At 51.2% G+C, this 20955-nt stretch overlaps 1 protein-coding gene across 1 annotated transcript; it reads left to right on the top strand.

The window, feature by feature from the left end:
- Positions 1-2952: 2952 nt before the first annotated feature.
- Positions 2953-19759, top strand: RNPEP (arginyl aminopeptidase (aminopeptidase B)). Its single transcript, XM_012655933.1, has 11 exons — positions 2953-3459; positions 6609-6749; positions 7082-7230; positions 11894-12010; positions 12746-12981; positions 14385-14498; positions 15441-15553; positions 15730-15838; positions 16936-17160; positions 18011-18153; positions 19226-19759. The coding sequence occupies exons 1-11, from the start codon at positions 3010-3012 to the stop codon at positions 19382-19384; spliced, it is 1956 nt and encodes a 651-aa protein (XP_012511387.1). The 5' UTR covers positions 2953-3009; the 3' UTR covers positions 19385-19759.
- The last annotated feature ends 1196 nt before the right edge of the window (positions 19760-20955 follow it).

Here is a 20955-nt window from a genome sequence, read left to right on the forward strand (position 1 = left end):
AATAAATATTTTTTAAATACTGATATGAAATATTCTAAAACTAAATTTGGTATACAGAGTAGAGCCTAGGATAAAAGGTAAAACACCCAAATTGTTTTAATTCCAAAATAAGTAATTGGAGCAACAAGCAGACAGGAAGGAGCTTTTCCCTAGGTCTTTCCTGGAGTAATGGAGTTAGTTTCTCAATTTCAATGTTGAAATGCCCATCAGAGAGATCCCATCTGTTTTTCCTAGAACTGACACTTTGTGTGAAATTGGCATGCAATAGTGAATTTCTGATCAGGGTTTGGAAGACGTGGGTACAGCTGCACCTGCTGTTGAAAGTGCTTCTGTTTCCACATATGCAATGTCTGCGAATCATGACAGCATGATCATAGCTCCACCCTGTGGTATGTTAGTTTTAGTTAAAACTCATTCGTTGTCTAAATTCTGTTCAATCTGTTACATCATGGCTCAGCACACGACACCCAAGCTATTTTTGTAAATAACTTATGGAACACAGCCATGTGTTCATACATGGTATTGTCTGTGGCTTTCTTGCTATAATGGCAGAGTTGAGTCATTGTGGCAGAGACTCTGTGCCCACAACCAACACAGGAGAAGCAGGATTGAATCTCAATAGATGATGAAACTGAATTTCTTGAGTACAGGAACCACATTTTATAACAGGTACTTGATAAATACTGAGTGGATGAATAAATTATAGGCAGATGTGACTTTACCTAGTTGAAAAGTCTGAAGCTTTTTAAAGAGATGTATTATGAGATATTTTGGGCATGTAAATGTGATAAAAAATATATTAAATATCCATGTACCCTCCCCATAGCATAAGAAATAAACATTCTTCACACGGTTGAAATTCTTTATTCCTTATTCCTTATGCCTGATTTCATTCACCTACATCCCACAAGAGTTACCTGTTATCCTAAATTTAGTGTTTATCATTCCCATGTATTTCTTTGTATTTTTTATATTAATTGTTTAGTTTTGAGATAACCTTAGAGTTACAGAAAAATTGCAAACATAGTTCCGGTACACATTTCACTCAGCTTCCTGTTATGTTAACATCTTATATAACTATAAAAACAAGTATCAAAACTAAGGCATTAGTTACATTAACTAAACTCCAGATTTTATTTGGATCTCTCCAATTTTTCCTGTAATGTCCTTTTTCTGTTTCAGGACTAATACAGGATCCCGAATTCTGTAAGTTGTCTTATCTCCCTAGTCTTCTCTAATCTGTGACTATTTCTGTCTTTGCTTATCTTTTGTGACTTTGATACTTTTGAAAAAGAGTAGTCTTTTTTTTTGAGACAGAGTGTCACTCTGTTGCCTGGGCTAGAGTGCCGTGGCGTCAGGTCACAGCAACCTCAAACTCCTGGGCTCAAGCGATCCTACTGCCTCAGCCTCTCAAGTAGCTGGGACTACAGGCATGCGCCACCATGCCTGGCTAATTTTTTCTATTTTTAGTAGAGATGGGGTCTTGCTCTTGCTCAGGCTGGTCTCGAACTCCTGAGCTCAAATGATCTGCCCGTCTCAGCGTCCCAGAGTGCTAGGATTACAGGCGTGAGCCACCACGCCCGGCCAGTAGTCTTATTTTGAAGAAACCCTCGGAAGAAGTTAAGGCCAACAGGAGAAATGTAACTCCAAACAGCCTTTACCCTGTAGGCAAGAATAACGTCCTCCAGCAATATATCTAACTGGAGAGCTCAGGCTCGGTGTTTCTCCTTCTGCTCCCACTGCAACCTTTTCTTCCCACATCATAGCACACACAGCACATGGAATTGTCATGACTGGTTTTCTTGTGTGTATGCTAAAATGTGAGCTAGACTGTGAGCACTGCAAGGACAGGGACTGTCCCACACTTATTCCAATTATATCCCCAACACCCAGCCTAACAACTGGTGTGTAGTAGATACTGAACAAAAATTTATTGCATAAGAGATTAAATAAATTCAAGGTAGATGTATTGAATATCTAATATGTACCAAGCACTGTGTTCAATGCTGTAGAATAACAGTTTCGTACGGTTTTTGGAGTTAAGAAAACTGACATTGAACTTACATGAAATTGCTAAAGAGTTATCGGCCATAAGCATCACTTCACAAAATAAAATATATTTCAACTTTTTAAAACTAGGAAACACATAATAGGATACTATTTCTTTTTATGAAAAACTTACTACGTTTGTCCTCTTTAAAAATCTCATTTCCCAACTGATGGGTAAAAACATCATCATTATTCCTAGAAAGGCCACTTCAACCCACCGGTTCAGAGGAGAAACAGAGCATGCAGTAGGGATGTCGCTAGCTCAATAAGCTGGACGTTACAGTAAGGGAAATAAAAGCGACAGGCGATGGCCATCTGAGGGCTAAACTGCGGTGCGGGTTCCCGGTGTCTTGGCGCAAGGATGGGACCAGGCCTGCCTGGAGTCGCCAGGGGAAGAGCCTGGGTCTGGTGTAGAATTCCATGACGTTGTATAGGGTTTTACTGTTTACCAAGTGCGTTATACACATTACTCGTGCGACAGATATTATTATTTTATAGGTGAGAAAGAGGCTCGAAAAGATTCCCCTTTCTTGGGCGATTTGCCCAAGGTGACACAGTCCTAATAACGGGCCGAGTCCAGAGTGTGGGATCTCGAACTCCGGCCCTCGCAGTCTTGGGTCCGCCCCTTCCCACCGCCCGCCTGGAAGATGAGGAAACAGGAAGCAGCCGCGGAGAATGGTGACCCCCCGGGACCACCGTAACGTCACCGTAGGATAAGCTTAGGCAAGTGTGAGCCCAGTTACCCCACCGCCCTTTCACCCCAGATCCCGAGGTACCCGGGTGACGCTAGAAGACTGGGTCTACGGGCGCGAGGAGGGGGTGCGGCCCGGCCCGGGGCTGAGGGGCGGGGCCCTAGGATGAGGGGCGGGGCCCTAGGATGAGGGGCGTGGCCGGGGCGGGGCGGGGCTTCCCCCGGCGGCGCGGCGCCCGTCCGCGCGCAGAGCAACGGCGCTGCGGGCCATGGCGAGCTGCGAGCCCTCGGGCGGCGGCGGCGGCGCGGCCGGGCGGCCGCTGCACTCGGCGCAGGCCGTGGACGTGGCGTCGGCCTCCAACTTCCGAGCCTTCGAGATGCTGCACTTGCACCTGGACCTGCGGGCCGAGTTCGGGCCGCCGGGGCCAGGCCCCGGGAGCCGGGCGCTGAGCGGCACGGCGGTCCTGGACCTGCGCTGCCTGGTGCCCGAGGGCGCCACCGAGCTGCTGCTCGACTCGCACCCGTGCCTCGAGGTGACGGCGGCGGCGCTGCGGCGGGGGCTGCCCTGCTCGGAGGAGCCGCCCGCGGAGCCGGTGCCCTTCCAGACGCGGCCCTTCTCGCACTACGGCCAGGCCCTGTGCGTGGCCCTCCCGCAGCCCTGCCGCGCCGCCGAGCGCTTCCAGGTGCTGCTCACCTACCGCGTCGGGGAGGGACCCGGGGTGAGTACGTCCCGCAGCCCAGCCCCGGCCCCAGGCCTCACCCGGCCGCTTCCTGCCGCCCTTCGGCCGCCGGGAGGCCTCTGGACCGGCACTGACCCACCCGGAGGAGGGAAAGGGGAGACCTTACCGCGCTGCCCGGGAGGGTCCCCAGCGCCCCAGCGCACGCCTCCCGGCCTCGCCCCAGCGCACGCCTCCCGGCCTCCTGCTCCGCACCCCGCGTTCCTCCCGGCTGCGCGGCCCCTCTGCTGGGCGCCGTGCACGCGGGTCCTCTCGTCCCTGCCTCTGTGGCTTGTCTAGATTATCCCACACTCCCTCTCATCATCGCCACCGCGTCTGATATCCTCTGCGGCTTCTGGATAACGAGCTATTCATGCACCGTATGAACGTAACGTTTTGGACATAGGTCCCTGATAATCAGCTACTTTACTTCTGCTTTTTGGTGACCCTGGACTATGTTGGCTAATTAGCCGGATGCTGACTCGGCCCTTTGTTCAGTACGCCCTTCTAGTTCCTTGTCTTAACAACTCCGAAGCCCTGATAATGATTTTGTTTCCTCCTGTGAAGTCTCGGATTTGATTAACAAAAGAATTTGAGTAAAAGAGAGCTGGAATTAGGGTGGTCTGGACTTTGTAATAGCTTGGCCTTCTCACTGTTGGTTGACTCTTAAATTTTTTTGGAAGGGGGAATATTGCAAATAAGAGGGTGGAAAGTTATGTGGCCAGATCTGTAAGAGAAAATCCTTCCTGGAGAGCCCTCCGGCTGTGGCTGCTAGGTATTTGGAGGACAGGGTGGGTTGCAAGTTCCACAGTAAACTGCTGGCCTGCAGTTGAGATTTGCTTATCTGGCTAGCCCGTCTCCTTTGCTCTTCGACTGGCTCAAGGAGTTCTGTTTCCACCTTTCACTACTGGGGGATGAGTGAACCTCGTGATAGAACTTGTTTAGAAAATGAAAGTCCAAAGCACACGATGATACGTCTAAGGCAAAGGAAAATTCCAGTGCCCTCTAGGGACACGTAACATCTGTAAATGTGTTTGGTCGCTGTTATATTTTGGTTCCTGATTTTTGGCAGGAACTAAAAATTAAATAGAGTGACTGGAAAAATTGAGCCCTCCTTGTATTTGTCCACTGAAAGTGGCACCTCAACTTAAATGTTATAACTGAATAGTTTTAATTTAACACGGAGTGGCAGAGGTCTGCACTTTACAAAGCACGGTCCTTTGCGCTGTGACAATCTTCCTTCCTCTCTCTTCTCGATTCCCCCCCACCCCCTCCACACCCCTCCCCCACCATTCCGGTGCGAGTTCTCACCCTAATCACTGCAGGTAGCACCCAGACAGTATGTACTGCCAGGCCCCTGTGTTCCATTATCCTCATGTCATTAAAAAAAAAAAAAAAAGAAACCTCCAGCAAAGATGATGAATAAGGAATTTTAATGGCAGGGATGATGACTAATATTTATTAAGATGTGCCAGGAACTGGTCTAAGTGTTTCAAATAAGTTAAATTATCTTTACGTAAGTGCCTAATATGCTGCCTGGTACGTAGTGAGTAATCTATAATATAAGAGTGAGCTCCACTTGCCAGCTCATTTTTTTTAAATTAATAGGCTTAATTTTAAAAAACAGAAAAATTGAACAGATAGTACAGACTTCCCATGTGTAGTGCAGTACTCCCCCCCCCACACAGGTTTCCCCGTTGCTATCATTTTACATTAGTGTGATATATTTGTTACAATTGATGAACCAGTACTGGTAAATTATTACTCGCTGAAGTCTTAAGTTTTTCAAATTTCTTTTTCTGTTCCAGGATCCCATCCAGAATACCATGTTATATTTAGCTGTCATGTATCCTTAGGTTCCTCCTGGGGCTGTGGTGACAATTCTCAGACTTTCCTTGTTTTTGATGATCTTGACAGTTTTGAGGGGTGTTGGTCAGGTATATTGTAGGACGCCCCTCTATTGGAACTCGTTGATTTTTTTTCTCGTGATTAGACTGGGATTATGGGTTTTTGAGCAGAAATTCACCAAGGTAAAGTGCCATTTTCATCACCTCATATTGAGGGTACATGGTGCCAACATGATTTATGACTGTCAGCGCTGACCTCAGTCCCCTGGCTGATGTGGCTTTCTCCACTGTGAGGTTGCTCTTTTCCTCCCCTCTTTCCATACTGTGCTGTACTTGTTGGAACGAGACTAAATTTTTCACACCCAAACAACTCAAGCAAAGGAAAACCCAACAACATCCCAATGCGGCTGTGTTATGCCTCTTATAATAGGTGTCAGATACCTCTGTCTTCAGAGCCCTTCGCTATACCTGCCCAGGCATGCCTGCCCCTCTCTGTCTCCAGAACCTCCCACTCACCCCCAGAGTCTGCAGCCATTTGTGCCTCTGCTCGTGCTGCCGCTCATGTGTGAATGTCCCCTTGCCTTTCCAACAACCTAAATCCTGCTGGCCTTTGAAGGCTCAAACAGAAAGTTGTGCTTCCCCTGTGAAATCTTCCTGCCATAACCTAATCCTTTTCTAAATTCTAAAGGGTACTTGTTACTGACATGTCCTCCACCCCCGTTGTATCTGTGTTGTAGTGAACTCCTTTTTGCTGTAGGCAGAAACTGAGTTTGTTATAATCATTCAGATCTGCCCTTGGTTTAAGGGCTAACAAATTAAGAATCATTTAACCAATGCCTGTAATATAAAATGTATTTATTCTGAGAAGGTAAATTTCAGAAATGAAGAACACATATTAATCACGTGACTCCTAGCTAGGTTCTAATTTCTGTGTCTTCTCCAAGTACGATTGCTTCCATAGTTGTCTGCTTGATGAGAAACTTCTACAGTGAGAAGAACACAGGAGGGGGACAGATGACAGGGTCAGAGGCCAGGTCTGGGATTCCTGAGATGACCCACGGGGTACAGTGAGGAAGGGGCTCTTGGTGGTGGCTCTGCCTCGTGAAGTGAACGTCATACCTTGGCCTGGATTCCAGGGCGAACTAAATACACAATAGGAGACAACGGTCCCGTCAGAGCCAAACTGGCTGGCAGAAAGATTTTATGGCTTACCTGAAATTTTCCCATGCCAGCTAGCTCCTTTCTCTGGCCAGACTGAGCTCGTATAGGAGATGTCAGTTCTGAAATGTTCTTCCGTTCTCTTAGGTTTGCTGGTTGGCTCCTGAGCAGACGGCAGGAAAGAAGAAGCCCTTTGTCTACACTCAGGGTCAGGCTGTCCTAAACCGGGCCTTCTTCCCTTGCTTCGACACCCCTGCAGTGAAATGCAGATACTCAGCTCTTGTTGAGGTAAGGGGACGAAGGTTAGGTCCACCTGCCCTTGGGATTAAGAACGTAATTTTAGATCTAGCAGGTCACATTTCAGTTGGTAAATTATCACATCCCTCCAGTGGTAACTCTGAACAATTGCTTACTTTTAAATTCTAACTGAAATTTTATATGGCCCTCCTCTAAATCCCGTTAGTTTAGCACAGGTTTAGTTTCTTGAAGCCTTTATGTTCTCCACGGTGGACTCTGGGTCATTATCGTGCACCAGGCAGGTTGCTGGTCGTGCCGTTCTTCGAGCTAATCGAAAGGAGAGTCTCTCCAAGCCAAGTCTCCTAAGCTTTCTCTGTTGTCAGGTCCCAGATGGCTTCACAGCTGTGATGAGTGCTAGCACCTGGGAGAAGAGAGGTCCAAATAAGTTCTTCTTCCAGATGTGTCAGCCCATCCCCTCCTATCTGGTAGCTTTGGCCATCGGAGATCTGGTCTCGGCTGAAGTTGGACCCAGGTAGGAAACAAAGACCCCACAGGCAAGATTGGATTGGCCTCAGAGGCAAGGAGGACCCTGACCGGTGGACCTGCTGGGGGCTCTTGGGGAGTCTCGGGCCCTCTGTGCGACTCTGGCTGGGGCTGCTCTGCAGTGGACGAGCGTGCAGCCTGGGTGCCGCTGCGGGACGCGCTCCTCTCCCCTCCCTTCTCTCTCCTGCCCTCCAGTCCCAGCCTGCCGTCTGGAGTTTGATCGGCAGCCCTGCTGGCTGTCGCTGCTGTCCTGCGATGCCTTGCAGAGTGACGTTGCAGCGTGGGCAGCAGTTCTGGAAGATTGATCTCGATTAGTATCTTTAAGCTCTAAATGCCCTTCTAGCAACTATATCCACTTTTTTACCTTTGTACCGAATCTCCCCATTTTCTCTACACTTAATTCCTGGAAATGTCTAACTTTGGTGTCGTTATTACTCTCTAGAGAGGGAAACGGGCTCTCTTTTCTGCCTGCTGCAGATGCATAAACTTAAACCTGTGGCGACAGTGATACCTCTGTGAAGTGAGAGGGATTTAGTGGGGATAAAAAAGGATTTTGCAAGGTTTCCTGAGGACAAAACTTGACCAGGAGTATTAGTTTTTCCTGGCTATCGTATTATCTGCCAATATAGCTTAATCTCTGTGCGAGAAGATCAGAGGTTGGACAGTAAAGCTGTGACCCTTTTCCTGCCTCTGTTGCTGTCCCTAATCTCTGACCTTGCTCTCAGCTCCTGGGTGCAGTGGCGTCCTTGACAAGATGAGTTACGAGCCTCAGACTTCGTACCTGGGCTCAGTCACAATGCTAGTCCCATGAATCTTAGTTCTGCTGTATCAGATGGAATAATAGACGGATTCCATTGGTATCTGCTTCCAGCACACATACTCAAAACACTACCAATCTTGAAAGACAAAGCGTCTCCCTCACAGGGCTGACTTTCTGATAGGCAGGGTGGCAGATAACCAGAAGGATGTCATCTTTGCAGTGGACAAGAAGGAATGTCATTTCAGAGAATCTACCCTTACTAAGGTTCTGTTAGTAAGAGTATGCACTATTAATGGGAAAAGGGAGAGCAATGGATTCTAAACACGTTGGATAATAATTATTTTTTTGAACCCTCTGTAATAGAATGACAACACAGTATGTTGAACTAGGTGACAGAATCCATTTAACTGGTTGTGATGACTTATTTCTTCCCCTATCAGATGGATAGTCCGTGCCTCATGGGTCACATCTTAGGGTCCTGTGGGAGTCAGTTACATTGGGGGAGCCGGTCTTCTGGCAAAGTAGCCCACCTGTTCCAGTCCCTGTTCCCACAGGGAGGAAATCCTATACAGAAGAAAGTTATCCTGGGATAGATCCCAGGAGGCCCTTTTATGTAGAATCTCCTCTAATCCTGACACAGACTCAGTGAGGAAGATGTTGTCTCCATTTTGCAAATAAGCAAACCAAGGCTCTGGTGGCATGGCTTGCACAAGCTCCTGTCAACAGAACATTAAAATTCAGGTATTTCTATTATAAACCCAGTGCCCTTTGCACTATGTGCTACTGCTGATGAGATCCCAACCTGACCAGAGCATCTCAACTTCTTTTGACAGAAACGTGTGTACCGGTGGAAGGATCTGCGTGCTTGCTTCGGCAGCATGTACACCAAAACTGGGGTGACCCTGTGTAGCCTATGTTGATCCTTCTAGCTGTAGTAAGGTGAAGCCCACTGGGCTGACGGCCTGTGTTCACTCGGGTATCCAAGCTCGTGGCGAAGCAGTTCACAAGTAGCTCCCCGAAGACTTTGACTCCTGTCCCATGGGCTGTTTCTTAGCCTGGTGGCTTGTCACACCATCTTTGGTGGCTTTTCTCTCCATGTGGATATCCCATTGAACGCATAGGGTTAAGGGTGGCTTAAGGGTTTCTCAACCTCCTCTGCTCAGGAAGCCGTCTCCACTCCGTCAGCCACCCACGTGCACAGCCAGGCTCTCGGGCCTAGACATCGTCACTGTCGGGAGCTATACCAGATCAGAACTTTGAGGCGCCTTGCCCTCACTCACCTTCTGTCTGTACCCTCCCAACCAACCTTCCATCCCTCTGATGCCTCCCGCCGTGTCTCCTCCTTGCGCTCACGGCGGCCTCCCCCTTTGTCCACGGCAGTCGGCTGCTCCTGGCTTCCCTCCCTGACCCAGGACTGTGGCGGATCATCTCGCACCAATACTCCAAGCCCTGTGCCCGCCGCCCCGCTGCTGTCACGGCCCAGCCCTCAGTCATGCATTATAATTCCCTTTCTCTACCCCTGTGGCTGGGTGCTGGGGAGATGTGGAAAATAACGAAACTGCACCGCGATTGCACCATACGCGTCTGGTTCCTTGGTGAAAGGAAAAATATGCCCAGCGTGGTCTTCAGCTTGGTGTGCTTTCAAGATTGCTCAACAGCCCTTTCGTTTCTCTTTCCGTCTCTCTTCCCTTAAGCTGTTCTAAGACTTTATCGTGGTCTTCAGGTTTGCTGTCGAAACCCCACACCCCCAACCAGGCGCACGATCTCGCCTCCTACTTTCCTGAGAATATTGACTTCGTCAGATGCGATCACGTCCACTTCCTATCCTCCGCTTAAGAAGTGTCCTTCATCTCCCTTCATCCTTCCAGACTCTGGAGGGGGTCCTTCTCATTGGCGACCAGTGTCTCCCGGGCTGTGGATGCAGTCCCTCCCCGTGTCCTCTGCGGCTGTGTTCTACCATTTGCCCCTCTGTCCTCGAGTCTGCAGCCTCCCCCTCAGCCTTGGGTATGCTCCAGTTTCTCTTAGACGAAAACAAAGCAAAAAACAAGCTCAAAACCCAAAACCCCCTGGACTCCATATTTTCTTCTAGCACACCGGCCTCTGCCTTCGTGGTGCGTTACCTGAGTTGCATGTACACGCCCGGGCTCCACGTGTCACACCCCCTGCCCCTGTCACGCTGTTGAAACCCTGTAGGAAGAGAGGCCATGCGCCTCAATATGCAAAACACCCTGGGTGCTTTTTAATCCTTGTCTCCGCATTCCGCTCTTTTTTTCCTGCCTCTGTAGACCCTCCTCTGGCTTCCTGACACTACCCTGTCCTGGTTCTGAGGCCTCCTGGTTAGTCCTTCCTGGTCTCTCCTCTGCCCTGCCCCTAGTGTGTTGGTGTCCCCAGGGTTCTGTCCGTCACCCGTTCTTCTCTTCTCTGTGCTTTTCCTGGGAAGCTCACCCGTTCCTGTAGGTTAACTGATTAATATTTTCTGTGTCCTGCAGCCAGAGTGGTCTCTTAAAACTAAATCTGATAATTCACTTGTCAGTTTATAATGCTCCGATGGCTCCAAGGTCCAGTTCTGTAACGTGACAGGTGTGGGCCTCTCGTGTCCCATCTCCCGCCACCGCCTCCCGCCCCCCCCCCCAGCCTGATGCCATAATCCTCAGGACTCCCGGGCTCTTGGCGCACCCTCACACGCACGTGCAATTTCCTGCTGCTGTGCTTTTGCTTTTGACACTTGGGAAGCACCTGATACTGGTTTTCTTGTACCTTTTCCTCCTGCTAGAATAGTTCTGAGCTTCTGCAGAGGCAGAGAGGAAGCCTTCCCTCATCCTGGCATTGGACCTGTCCAGCGTTGCCACCTGTCTCATTCAGTGTGTCCATGTGGACGAGCAGTGCTACGCAGCATCCAGGAGCGCGTGGTCAGGGCCCAGGCTTGGGCTACAGAAGCCCTGGATTCTTTTGCATCTTTGCATTAAACTGCATCTTCTTGCTTTTTTTTGTTTTTGTTTCCTCCTATTCACCTTTGTTTCCCATCGTTTTATTTTATTTTATTTTTTTTTTGAGACAGAGTCTCACTCTTTTGCCCAGGCTAGAGTGAGTGCCATGGCATCAGCCTAGCTCACAGCAACCTCAAACTCCTGGGCTCAAGCGATCCTTCTGCCTCAGCCTCCCGAGTAGCTGGGACTACAGGCATGCGCCACCATGCCCGGCTAATTTTTTCTATGTATTTTTAGTTGGCCGATTAATTTCTTTCTAATTTTAGTAGAGGCGGAGTCTCGCTCTTGCTCAGGCTGGTCCCAAACTCCTGACCTCGAGCGATCCTCCTGCCTCAGCCTCCCAGAGTGCTGGGATTACAGGCGTGAGCCACCGTGCCCGGCCAACCATTTTCTATTAACATTAATAGGTTTATCTCTTAAGGTGCCTTTCAATTCTAAAGATTCTTAGAATCCTTTCTTCCCCCTCTCATCCGTGTAGGGGGAAGGAAACAAACATTTACTGTATAAGCCACTACATGAAGGGCTTTTGTATGCCGTCTTATTTAATCTTTACTACAGATGAGGAAACTGAGGCTGAGAGAGGCGAAATGCCTTTTGCGAGATCGCAGTCGGTGTTGAAGCCGTACCCTGCAGCACCGTGAGTTTAGACTCTGTTGCTGGAGGAGGCAGCGGCCACCTCCATGAGGCTGTCTTGGGTTCTCATTTCTCAGGTGTGGGAGCAGCCTCTCGGATCTGGGCAGGTGATCTGACCTTGCATCTCTTGTCTCTGTGGCGTACCACACTGTCACACTCATTTGGCCCAAATATGGGACCGAGGCCCATTTTCTTCTTCAGGTGCTTTCTGGCTTGGGTCACAGCGATGATCTCTAAACACCCCTCTGCTTTCTTTGCGCTCTTGTCTGTAGGAGCCGGGTGTGGGCTGAGCCCTGTCTGATCGATGCTGCCAAGGAGGAGTACAATGGGGTGATAGAAGAATTTTTGGCAACAGGAGAGAAACTTTTCGGACCCTATGTTTGGGGAAGGTGTGGTATCATGCTGACTCTGACAAGTCCCAGGTTTCCACTCTCCCTTCTGGCGTTGCCTCTCTTGCTCCTCCCAGAGCAGCGTTTCCCAAACCCCATTAGTGAAGGAGAGGAAGGTGAGAAGAGGAGGGATGAGCCAGGCTCCCCGTCATTGCTGAGGACGGGCCCCTAGGAGAGAGGTTCTGGAGGTGATAAAAATGTGCCTCGCCGTTCCCAAGTTTGAGATGGGCCCGTCGAGGGTACGTGCTGCCGAAGCGAGCACTTTTGGGGCCCTCGTCGGCCTGGTTTTCCTCATTGCTGGAAGCTGCCCACACTCCATTTTTCCCCTTGACATCTCCAGTCTTCAGGCTCCTTAGATAAAAGGCTCCACTTTGGTCTTTATGACCCCAAGTTGGCCTCCAGTGAGCTAAAGGTGATAGAGCTGATGATACACTCACATCCTGCTTGGAAGGAGAGAGGGAAACAGAAAGACTTCGAGAGCTGTCTCCAAGAGAGCAAACCCCACGTGGAACAGGGAAGTCCCAGCAAGGCAGGGAAGCCACCTGGGAAGCCGGAGAAGGACGGAGGAGCCTGGCCTTTATTTTCAGCACTGGCCAGAAGGCTGTACTCCGCCTGTTTAGTGAGTGCATGTCGCAGGGCTTGGAAGCAGACTGGGAGGGCCACGGCTCAGCGCGGCAAGGCAGGGTCTGCGCGGGGAGCCAGGGCCTCCCCGTGACCCTCCTACCCACTCGGCAGGTACGACTTGCTCTTCATGCCGCCGTCCTTTCCGTTTGGAGGAATGGAGAACCCTTGTCTGACCTTTGTCACCCCCTGCCTGCTAGCAGGGGACCGCTCCTTGGCTGATGTCATCATCCATGAGATCTCCCACAGTTGGTTTGGGAACCTGGTCACCAATGCCAACTGGGGTGAATTCTGGCTCAACGAAGGTTTCACCATGTACGCCCAGAGGAGGATCTCCACCATCCTCTTCGGTACGTGCCCACCGTTCTCCCAAGGATTCTGCCTCCCAGTCCTTGGCCCGCACGGCCAGTGGGGTCTCCTTTTGGGGTTTTAGGGTACACGTGGGTATGAAGGGAGGAGGTAGTACTGTATCCTTTCAAACATTTTTATGTGTGTGTGTGTGTGTGTGTGTGTGTGTGAATTATCAAAGCATACGTGGTCTTACAACTGGCTTTTTTTTTAACTTAATAAAGTTAAATACTTCCCTAATTCATTAAATTTTCTTCTGTAGCTGCATAGTATGAATGTTTTAGTCAATCTCCAGTTGTTAGAAAGGTTGTTACCAATTTTCCATTGAAATATTTTGACAAACAATGCATATGTCAAGATGATTTCCATAAGGATAAATTCTTAGAAACATAATTTCTGGGTCCGAACATTTTAAAGTCTTTTTAGTATACATTTTCCATTACCTCCCAGAAAGTTTACATAAGTTTATAGTTTCATTCAGAGTATATAGTCTGACACAGTAGCTCATGCATGCAATCCTAGCACTTTGGGGGGCCAAGGCGGGAGGATCACTTGCGGTCAGGAGTTCAAGACCAGCCTGAGCAAGAGCGAGACCCCGTCTCTACAAAAAATAGAAAAATTATCTGGGCGTGATGGCACACGTCTGTTGTCCCAGCTACTTGGGAGGCTGAGGCAGGAGGATGGCTTGAGCCCAGGAATTGGAGGCTGCAGTGAGCTGTAATGACACCACTGCTCTCTAGCCCAGCCCAGGCAGCAGAGCGAGACCCTGTCTCAAAAACAAAAACTTACGGAATATATGGAGCATGAGCATGTTTGTGACTGTCTTAATCAGCTACTAGGAGTCCTGCAAGCAACTATTATTACCCCATTGTGCAGAGGCAGAAACTGAGGCTGAGGGAGGTTAAGTCACTTGCTCAGAGTCAGAGCATCTGGTATGGGGCAGAGCTGGCTGTTTCACAAACCGGGTCCTGGTCCCCTCCACTGCTCTCTCAGTCGTCATTTTTAAAGGCAGAAGGAGATTTAAAGACCTTTAAAAAATTGGGGGGTGATAGTTTCTCTTGTCCAACAGGAGCAGTCAGGTAAAAATATTCTAAGTTTTCACAGAAGATCAAATTATTATCTAAAAATAAAAATATGTTGATAGAAAAAGGTAACTGTCAGAGAAAAGATGTGACTCGCCCAGTCCTTGTAGCCCAGAGCAGTGGAGTCAGGGGGCGGAGTCAGGTTCTCTGTGGGCGACCCCGTTTGCACTCAGGTCCCCAGGAGGGTCATAGGGTATTCGGCTTCAGGTGTCTGTCAATGTTCTTCCTGAGACCGCAAGGGGGCAGCACAGCGTCTGTGTCAGGAAAGTGCTGGACGTGCTGGTAACAAACTTTCTCCGGGCTTCTGTTTGATTTTGCCGCAGGGGCCGCTTACACCTGCTTGGAGGCGGCGACCGGGCGTGCTCTGCTGCGCCAGCACATGGACATCAGTGGCGAGGAAAACCCACTCAACAAGCTCCGAGTGAAGATCGAACCAGGTCCAGGAGGCTCTGTCTGAAACCCCCTCCCCTAGACTGAGCTTGGAGCCCCACGTTAGTTCGAGCTTCGTGTCGATCAGTGCACGCTCACAGTACTGTCTATGCGGGGAGAGGCCTTGCAGAGCGCTCTGTAGCCAATGCTCTGGCCTCTGGGCTGGTAAACCCAAGCCACTGTAGCCAGGTAGGAGTTCGTCCGGTTCTGGCGTTTTGCAGGTCCGCGTCATTTCACAGGGCTCCTTCCCGTTCCTTTTTATCAAGTCAGACTGTGGGTTCCGTAAGGTATTAGGCTTGTTTTATGGAGGACAGGACCGAGTGCCAGACAAGTTAAGTCACTTGTCCAGGGTCGTGTCCGCAATGAGGGCATTGCTGGAACTCAGACCCCAGTCCTCACTCCAAGTTCAGAGCTTTTTATTTTCTAACATTCCTCTTGAGTTCCATGGTGACTAATCTAAAACCTTTTTGTGCAGTGGAAGCTCATATTCCTTGATGCCATGGGCTGTGGAAATGAACTTCTCATAGACTGGCAATCGGTTTCAGCCTGGCACAGTTGTGAACGACACATTGCTGGGGGAGGGGGGGTCAAGCACATAGGTGGGAACCAGCAGGGCTGGAAAAGCCTGAGCCTGGAGCCCAGTCCTCAGAGTCGACGGAACCTACGCAGGCAAGGCACGCCCCAGGAGCAGGGAAACGCGTCGGTTCCTGGTGCTGCTCTCCTTGTCCTCGTACTATCCGTCCTCTTACTAGAGCCATAGCGAACGGCCTCTAAGATCTCGTGCCTTGGGCGAGGCCAAGATGGAGCTGCAAACCTTCTTGGCCTTGCTGACCCCGGGGAAGCTGAGTTCTGGTCTCTTCCACGGTCAGTCTGTGGAGCTGGGGCTAGAGCGGAGCAGTAGGGGCAATAGGGCACAAGGCTCCAACCCTGTCCGCTCTCTCCTCTGCCAGGTGTCGACCCAGACGACACGTACAACGAGACCCCCTACGAGAAAGGTTTCTGCTTTGTCTCGTACCTGGCCCACTTGGTGGGCGATCAGCATCAGTTTGACAAATTTCTCAAGGTACAGTGACCTCTCTCAGGAGGGGAGAAGGAGGAGGAGCAGATGGAGCGGCTGGGCCAGAGTGCGAGGGTGGAGACGGGAGCAGAAGAGGTGAGGGGTTGGAAGAGGCCACGACACGGAGGGCCCTACTGCCGGTGGGGCCAGAGGGTCCCTGCACAGCACTGCCCTTCCCGCAGGCCTATGTGGATGAATTTAAGTTCAAAAGCATCATGGCTGAAGACTTTCTCGAGTTCTACTTGGAATATTTCCCTGAGCTGAAGAAGAAGAGAGTGGATTCCATCCCAGGTACGCAGAGGAGCTGGCCCCAGGCTTCTAGGAGACAGCAGAGAATTATGTGTAATTTACCTTCGGAAAGACCAAAATGGGCAGGAGAGCACTGGTCCCAGTCCTCTAGTAGGTGGCGCTTTGGGGCGCACACCCAGGTCCTCAGGCTTTATTCCACAGAAACGACTTCTCTCGCTGCTTCTCCGCCTCATTTTCTTACCCTCCCCTCTCTCTCCTGCTTCCCTCCCCCCTGGACACGTGTAGCCAGACCCTTCACTCTGCCCAGAGAGTCGTTGCCTTAAGACCGTGGCGTGGTCTGTGCAGCCTTCTGAGCAAAGGAGATCCCAGTGGCCGCCCCGCTTCCTAGGAGAGAGTGGACACGTGCTGTCATGGAAGGGACAGTCTCTTAGACATACCCTCACTTGGCACCGTGAGCCCGCATCACTCTGTCACTGGTTTGGTGGAGTTGGCCTCCTCTGACAGCAGGGCCAGGGGCTTGGTCAGGCCATAGCAGCGCCTGCCCTGAGGGTGGAGGCCTGCATCGCAAGGTCACGAGACGCTGTAGCTAACGACAGTTAGTAGTCACCGAGTGCTCACCGTGCACCAGGCAGCACGGGAGGCTTTAATGTATATTTGCTCATTTAATCCTCACAGCTGTCAACTAGGGCCTGTCACTCCCCTCCCCCTCCCCCGCCATTCTACAGACAAGACACAGGTTCAGAGAGGGGACGGGACATGCCTGTGGCCTCCCCGCTAGTTAATGGCAGGGCAGGGCAGGAGCCCTGGCAGCCTGGTCCAGGAGCCCCGGTGCTGACGCGCAGTGCTGCTCTGGCGGTCGGGAGAACGCATACTGGAGCACAGCACCCGTCAGCTTGGCCCTGACGACACAGTGTTAATTTGGAGCAAAGACACTTCCATAGTAGAACCAGGCGCAGTCCGGTCTTACCGCGAGAGCCTCTAGGCGTCACCGTAACTGGACGCCGGCTGGAGCTGGTGGTCGTGTGGGAAGGTGATGCGAAATGCTGGAGGAAGAGTTTGGGGCGAGAGAGGCAGGAGCTTGGGCACGTCGACTGCGACCTGGCCGGAGGATCCTGACAGTATCTCCTGCCACCAAACAGGGTTCGAGTTTGATCGATGGCTGAACACCCCTGGCTGGCCCCCGCACCTCCCCGATCTCTCCCCCGGGGACTCGCTCATGAAGCCCGCTGAAGCCTTGGCCCAGCTGTGGGCAGCTGAGGAGCTGGACACGAAGGCCATTGAGGCTGTGGCCATCTCACCCTGGAAGACCTACCAGCTGGTCTACTTCCTGGACCAGATCCTCCAGAAATCCCCTCTCCCTCCTGGTAAGAAACAGTGGGTGGTTTCTCCAACGTGCTGAGTCAAGACTCGTTGCGTGCGGAGCTTTATGCCAGGGGCAGAGGCAGACTCAGAAAACGCTGTGATGTGTGCCCCTGGTGACTGCCGATGGGACGGGGAGGCTGGCACCTCGCAGGGAGTGTGCCGTCAAACGGCGGTGGGTCGCACTGTCACACCTGCACGTACCGTGCGGAACAGAATAATCAAGGCTGCCGTTCGTCGAGTCATCAGGCTCTGCAGGCAGCTCTTGTAAGCTTTGTGTCTATTAAGTCATTTAATCCTCATCGCTGCTCTGTGAAGCAGGTGCCGTGGTTATAATTCCTAGGTGACAATGAACTTGAGGCACAAATGGGTCACACAGCCAATAAACGGGTGGGCTGGGATTTGAACCCAGCCACCCAAAGCTCTTAACCGCTAATGCTTTGTTGCTGCACAATCGGAAATAACGTTCACCAAGGGATGAAAAAAGCCAAAGCTGCGATGACTTCTAGAAGGCTGGTAGGAGAAAAAGTGGGGTGGGATATTTTAGGGGAATACCTGTGTTTTAATCTGGGAAGGAAAATAGGATGATTATAAGAAAAGAGCAGAAAGTCCATAATAATATCAAGGGACAGTTGGTGGAAGAGTCTTCGTTGTTAAGTAGATGTGGGAATAGAGCATCACCATTTCAGCGCAGAAAATGAACAGAGTGGGTGGGGAAGCGGGTGGCGGGAGCCTCCTGGAAGTGTACCCCCAGTGCTGGGGGAGGGCCCGAGGGCAGACGCACGGGGTCCCCAAGAATGGGGCTTCTCAGCTGCCTCTGCTGGTCATTCATGAACCGTTTCTCTCTCTTTCCAGGGAATGTGAAAAAACTGGGAGACACGTACCCAAAGATCTCAAATGCCCGGAATGCGGAGCTGCGGCTACGATGGGGCCAAATCGTCCTTAAGAACGACCACCAGGAGGACTTCTGGAAAGTGAAGGAGTTCCTGCAGAGCCAGGTGGGTGGCCCGCCCTGTCCCCCGCAAGCCCGCCGTGGACCACTCAGCCACGCTTGAAGTAGTGGTGTGGGCAGAGCAGCATCTGCGCGTCACAGGGAGGGGTCAGGTGACCTCCTGGAGGCCACTGCTGCTCAGTCTGGTTTTTAGCGCGGCCGGCGGAGGCACTGCCCTGGGGAAAGGGGAAGCCCACAGGCTCCGGGAGCTTTTTGCAGATCAGCTGGTGAGACCTGAGGGGAAAAAGCTGGTCAGAGCTAACCCGAAACTGGGAAAGAGGGTAATGCGTAATGCGGGGACCGGTCATGGGGAAAACACAGAGGGAAAGGGGCCAAAGGACAGGCGAGACGGCGGAGGTGAGACGATAGGTCCCTGCTCCAGGGGAAGAAGCCTTGTGACTCGAGAAGAGCTGGGACACCAGCCGGACCCTGCATGACCCCAGGAGAGCTGCCCTGTTGGGAAGGGCCCAGAGGCTCTCAGGGTGAACTCTCGGGGTCATCAGATTCTAGAGCAGGGAGGGGGCTGGCCTGGACACAAAGCCGTGCTCGGAGTCCCTCACCTGTGTGAGTGGGAGCCGCGCGCCTGCGTGCAGACGTTCTGAGCCTGCCGACGGCTTCTTCGAGCCTCTGGGTCGTAGGAGCGTGTGACGTACCTGGCTTCCACCCATGTGAATTTGACTTGCGGCTTTTCTTTTACTTAACTGCAGTTGGACCTTCTGTGGCCCTGAGCTTGTGTGCTGCAGCCTTCGATATCTGCTGTTAACTGGGTGGCCAGCCACCCGCAGCTTTCCAAAAGCGTGGCGTCCCACGGCGTCCACCCATCTCATTTGTTTTGTCGGGGGTAGCTGTCCCCATGTTAGCGTGGACTGGGGTGCACACTGAAATCTGTCTCCATGGATCTTTGACCCCCCAAGAAGATGTCAGAATTGGAGCACTTCTGACTGGGAAATTCCTCACGCCAGCATGGGTCCCTGTGTCCCCTTAGGCACCTGTGACTGCCGCTGGGGGCAAGAGGGCTGGACACACCCCCTGGGCCAGCTGCCGGGGCACATGTGTGTGAGTGTGTGTGTTTCTTGCAGGGGAAACAGAAGTACACCCTTCCGCTGTACCACGCCATGATGAGTGGCAGCCAAGCGGCCCAGAGCCTCGCCAGGGAGACCTTCGCGTCCACCGCCTCCCAACTCCACAGCAACGTCGTCAACTACGTGCGGCAGATCCTGGGGCCCAAGGGCAGTTAGAGGCTCGCGCGCGTGGCCTCTGCCTCTTCAGACTTTGCAGGCTTTCAGAATAATTGTTTGTTCCCAAATCCCAGTTTTTCGGTCAACTTCCTAAAGTTCGTATCCCCTTGGAATAATCTGTTCTCTGGGCTTGGCATCTGCGGCTCTCGGGCTTCTGCTCTGGTGGGAACTTCTCTGGCCCACTGAGTCCTGACTCCCTGCAGGCTGCTGGCATCGGAGGGACAGCTGACCTTCTCCCTCCTCCCGGCTTAGGTCTGGGGAGAGGTGAAGAGGGCTTGCCTGCCCTCCTCCCTCCTTTCCCTCCCTCTCTCCCTCCCTGCCTTCCTCCCTTCCTTTCTTGTACTATGCAAAGGGCTGCCATTCTGGTTTTTCTTTTTTCAGATTTAATCCTTATTTTAATAAATGTTTTTAAGCAAAAAATAGATTTAAGTTGGAGTTATCTATTAAATTTCATCTACCCAGGGTCCCCTCTGTGTGTGTGTTCAGAGACAGTCACTGGGGGAGAGTCAGAGAATGACAGTGTTTCCCTGTCCTTAGGGAACGGCCAGGCTGCAAGAGGTGTGTGTCCCACACATGCTTATGAAAAACATACGGCAGTGTGGCGTGGCTGTTGTGGGAAAAACGAACAAAAGAACAGCATTCCAGCTATCTGTGAAGGCAGCTAAATTCTCTATCTGCAGCGTCGTTCCCATTCATCTTTTCCATCACTAAAACAAATGAGTAAACAAAATGTGTATTTTGGCGTTCTTTCCCTACCCTTCTCCCCATCCCAGGGGCTTCGCTGGGCCTCACCTGCCTTTGCTCCTGGATAACTATTTTAATGGTGTGGTAATCAAGAGTCTTCAGAACTTGGCACTAAATTCTGATTTCCTGGCCTCGACATGGGGATCTAAGTAAGCAGTTAGCAGCTTGGGTTTGCGAGTAGGATGAGGGGAGGATTGGGAGAAATATTTAAATATGTTTAAGTTTCCTTTCTTACAGGGCACCCCTGAACCAGTCTCTGGCTGTGGCTCTGCCCTGCCCTTGGCTTTGGGTCACCAATACAGCCCTCTTCCCTCCCCTGCACAAGGGTCAAGGAAGAAAGCTTAGGTTTTGGCCAGGTGCAGTGGTCATGCCTGTAATCCTAGCACTCTGGACGGCCGAGGTAGGAGGACTGCTTGAGCTCAGGAGTTCAAGACCAGCCTGAGCAAAAGTGACACCCCATCTCTACTAAAAATACAAAAAAGGCCGGGCGCGGTGGCTCACGCCTGTAATCCTAGCACTCTGGGAGCCCGAGGCAGGAGGATTGCTTGAGCTCAGGAGTTCCGAGACCAGCCTGAGCAAGAGCGAGACCCTGTCTCTACTAAAAATAGAAAGAAATTATCTGGACAACTGAAAATATATAGAAAAAATTAGCTGGGCATGGTGGTGCATGCCTGTAGTCCCAGCTATCCGGGAGGCTGAGGCAGGAGGATCCCTTGAGCTGAGGAGTTTGAGGTTGCTGTGAGCTAGGCTGACGCCATGGCACTTTAGCCCAGGCAAGAGAGTGAGACTCTGTGTCTCGAAAAAAATAAAAAAACAAAAAATAAAAA

Source organism: Propithecus coquereli, unplaced genomic scaffold (genome assembly GCF_000956105.1).
Source record: "Propithecus coquereli isolate 6110/MARCELLA unplaced genomic scaffold, Pcoq_1.0 Scaffold491, whole genome shotgun sequence".
NCBI classification, from domain to species: domain Eukaryota; kingdom Metazoa; phylum Chordata; class Mammalia; order Primates; family Indriidae; genus Propithecus; species Propithecus coquereli.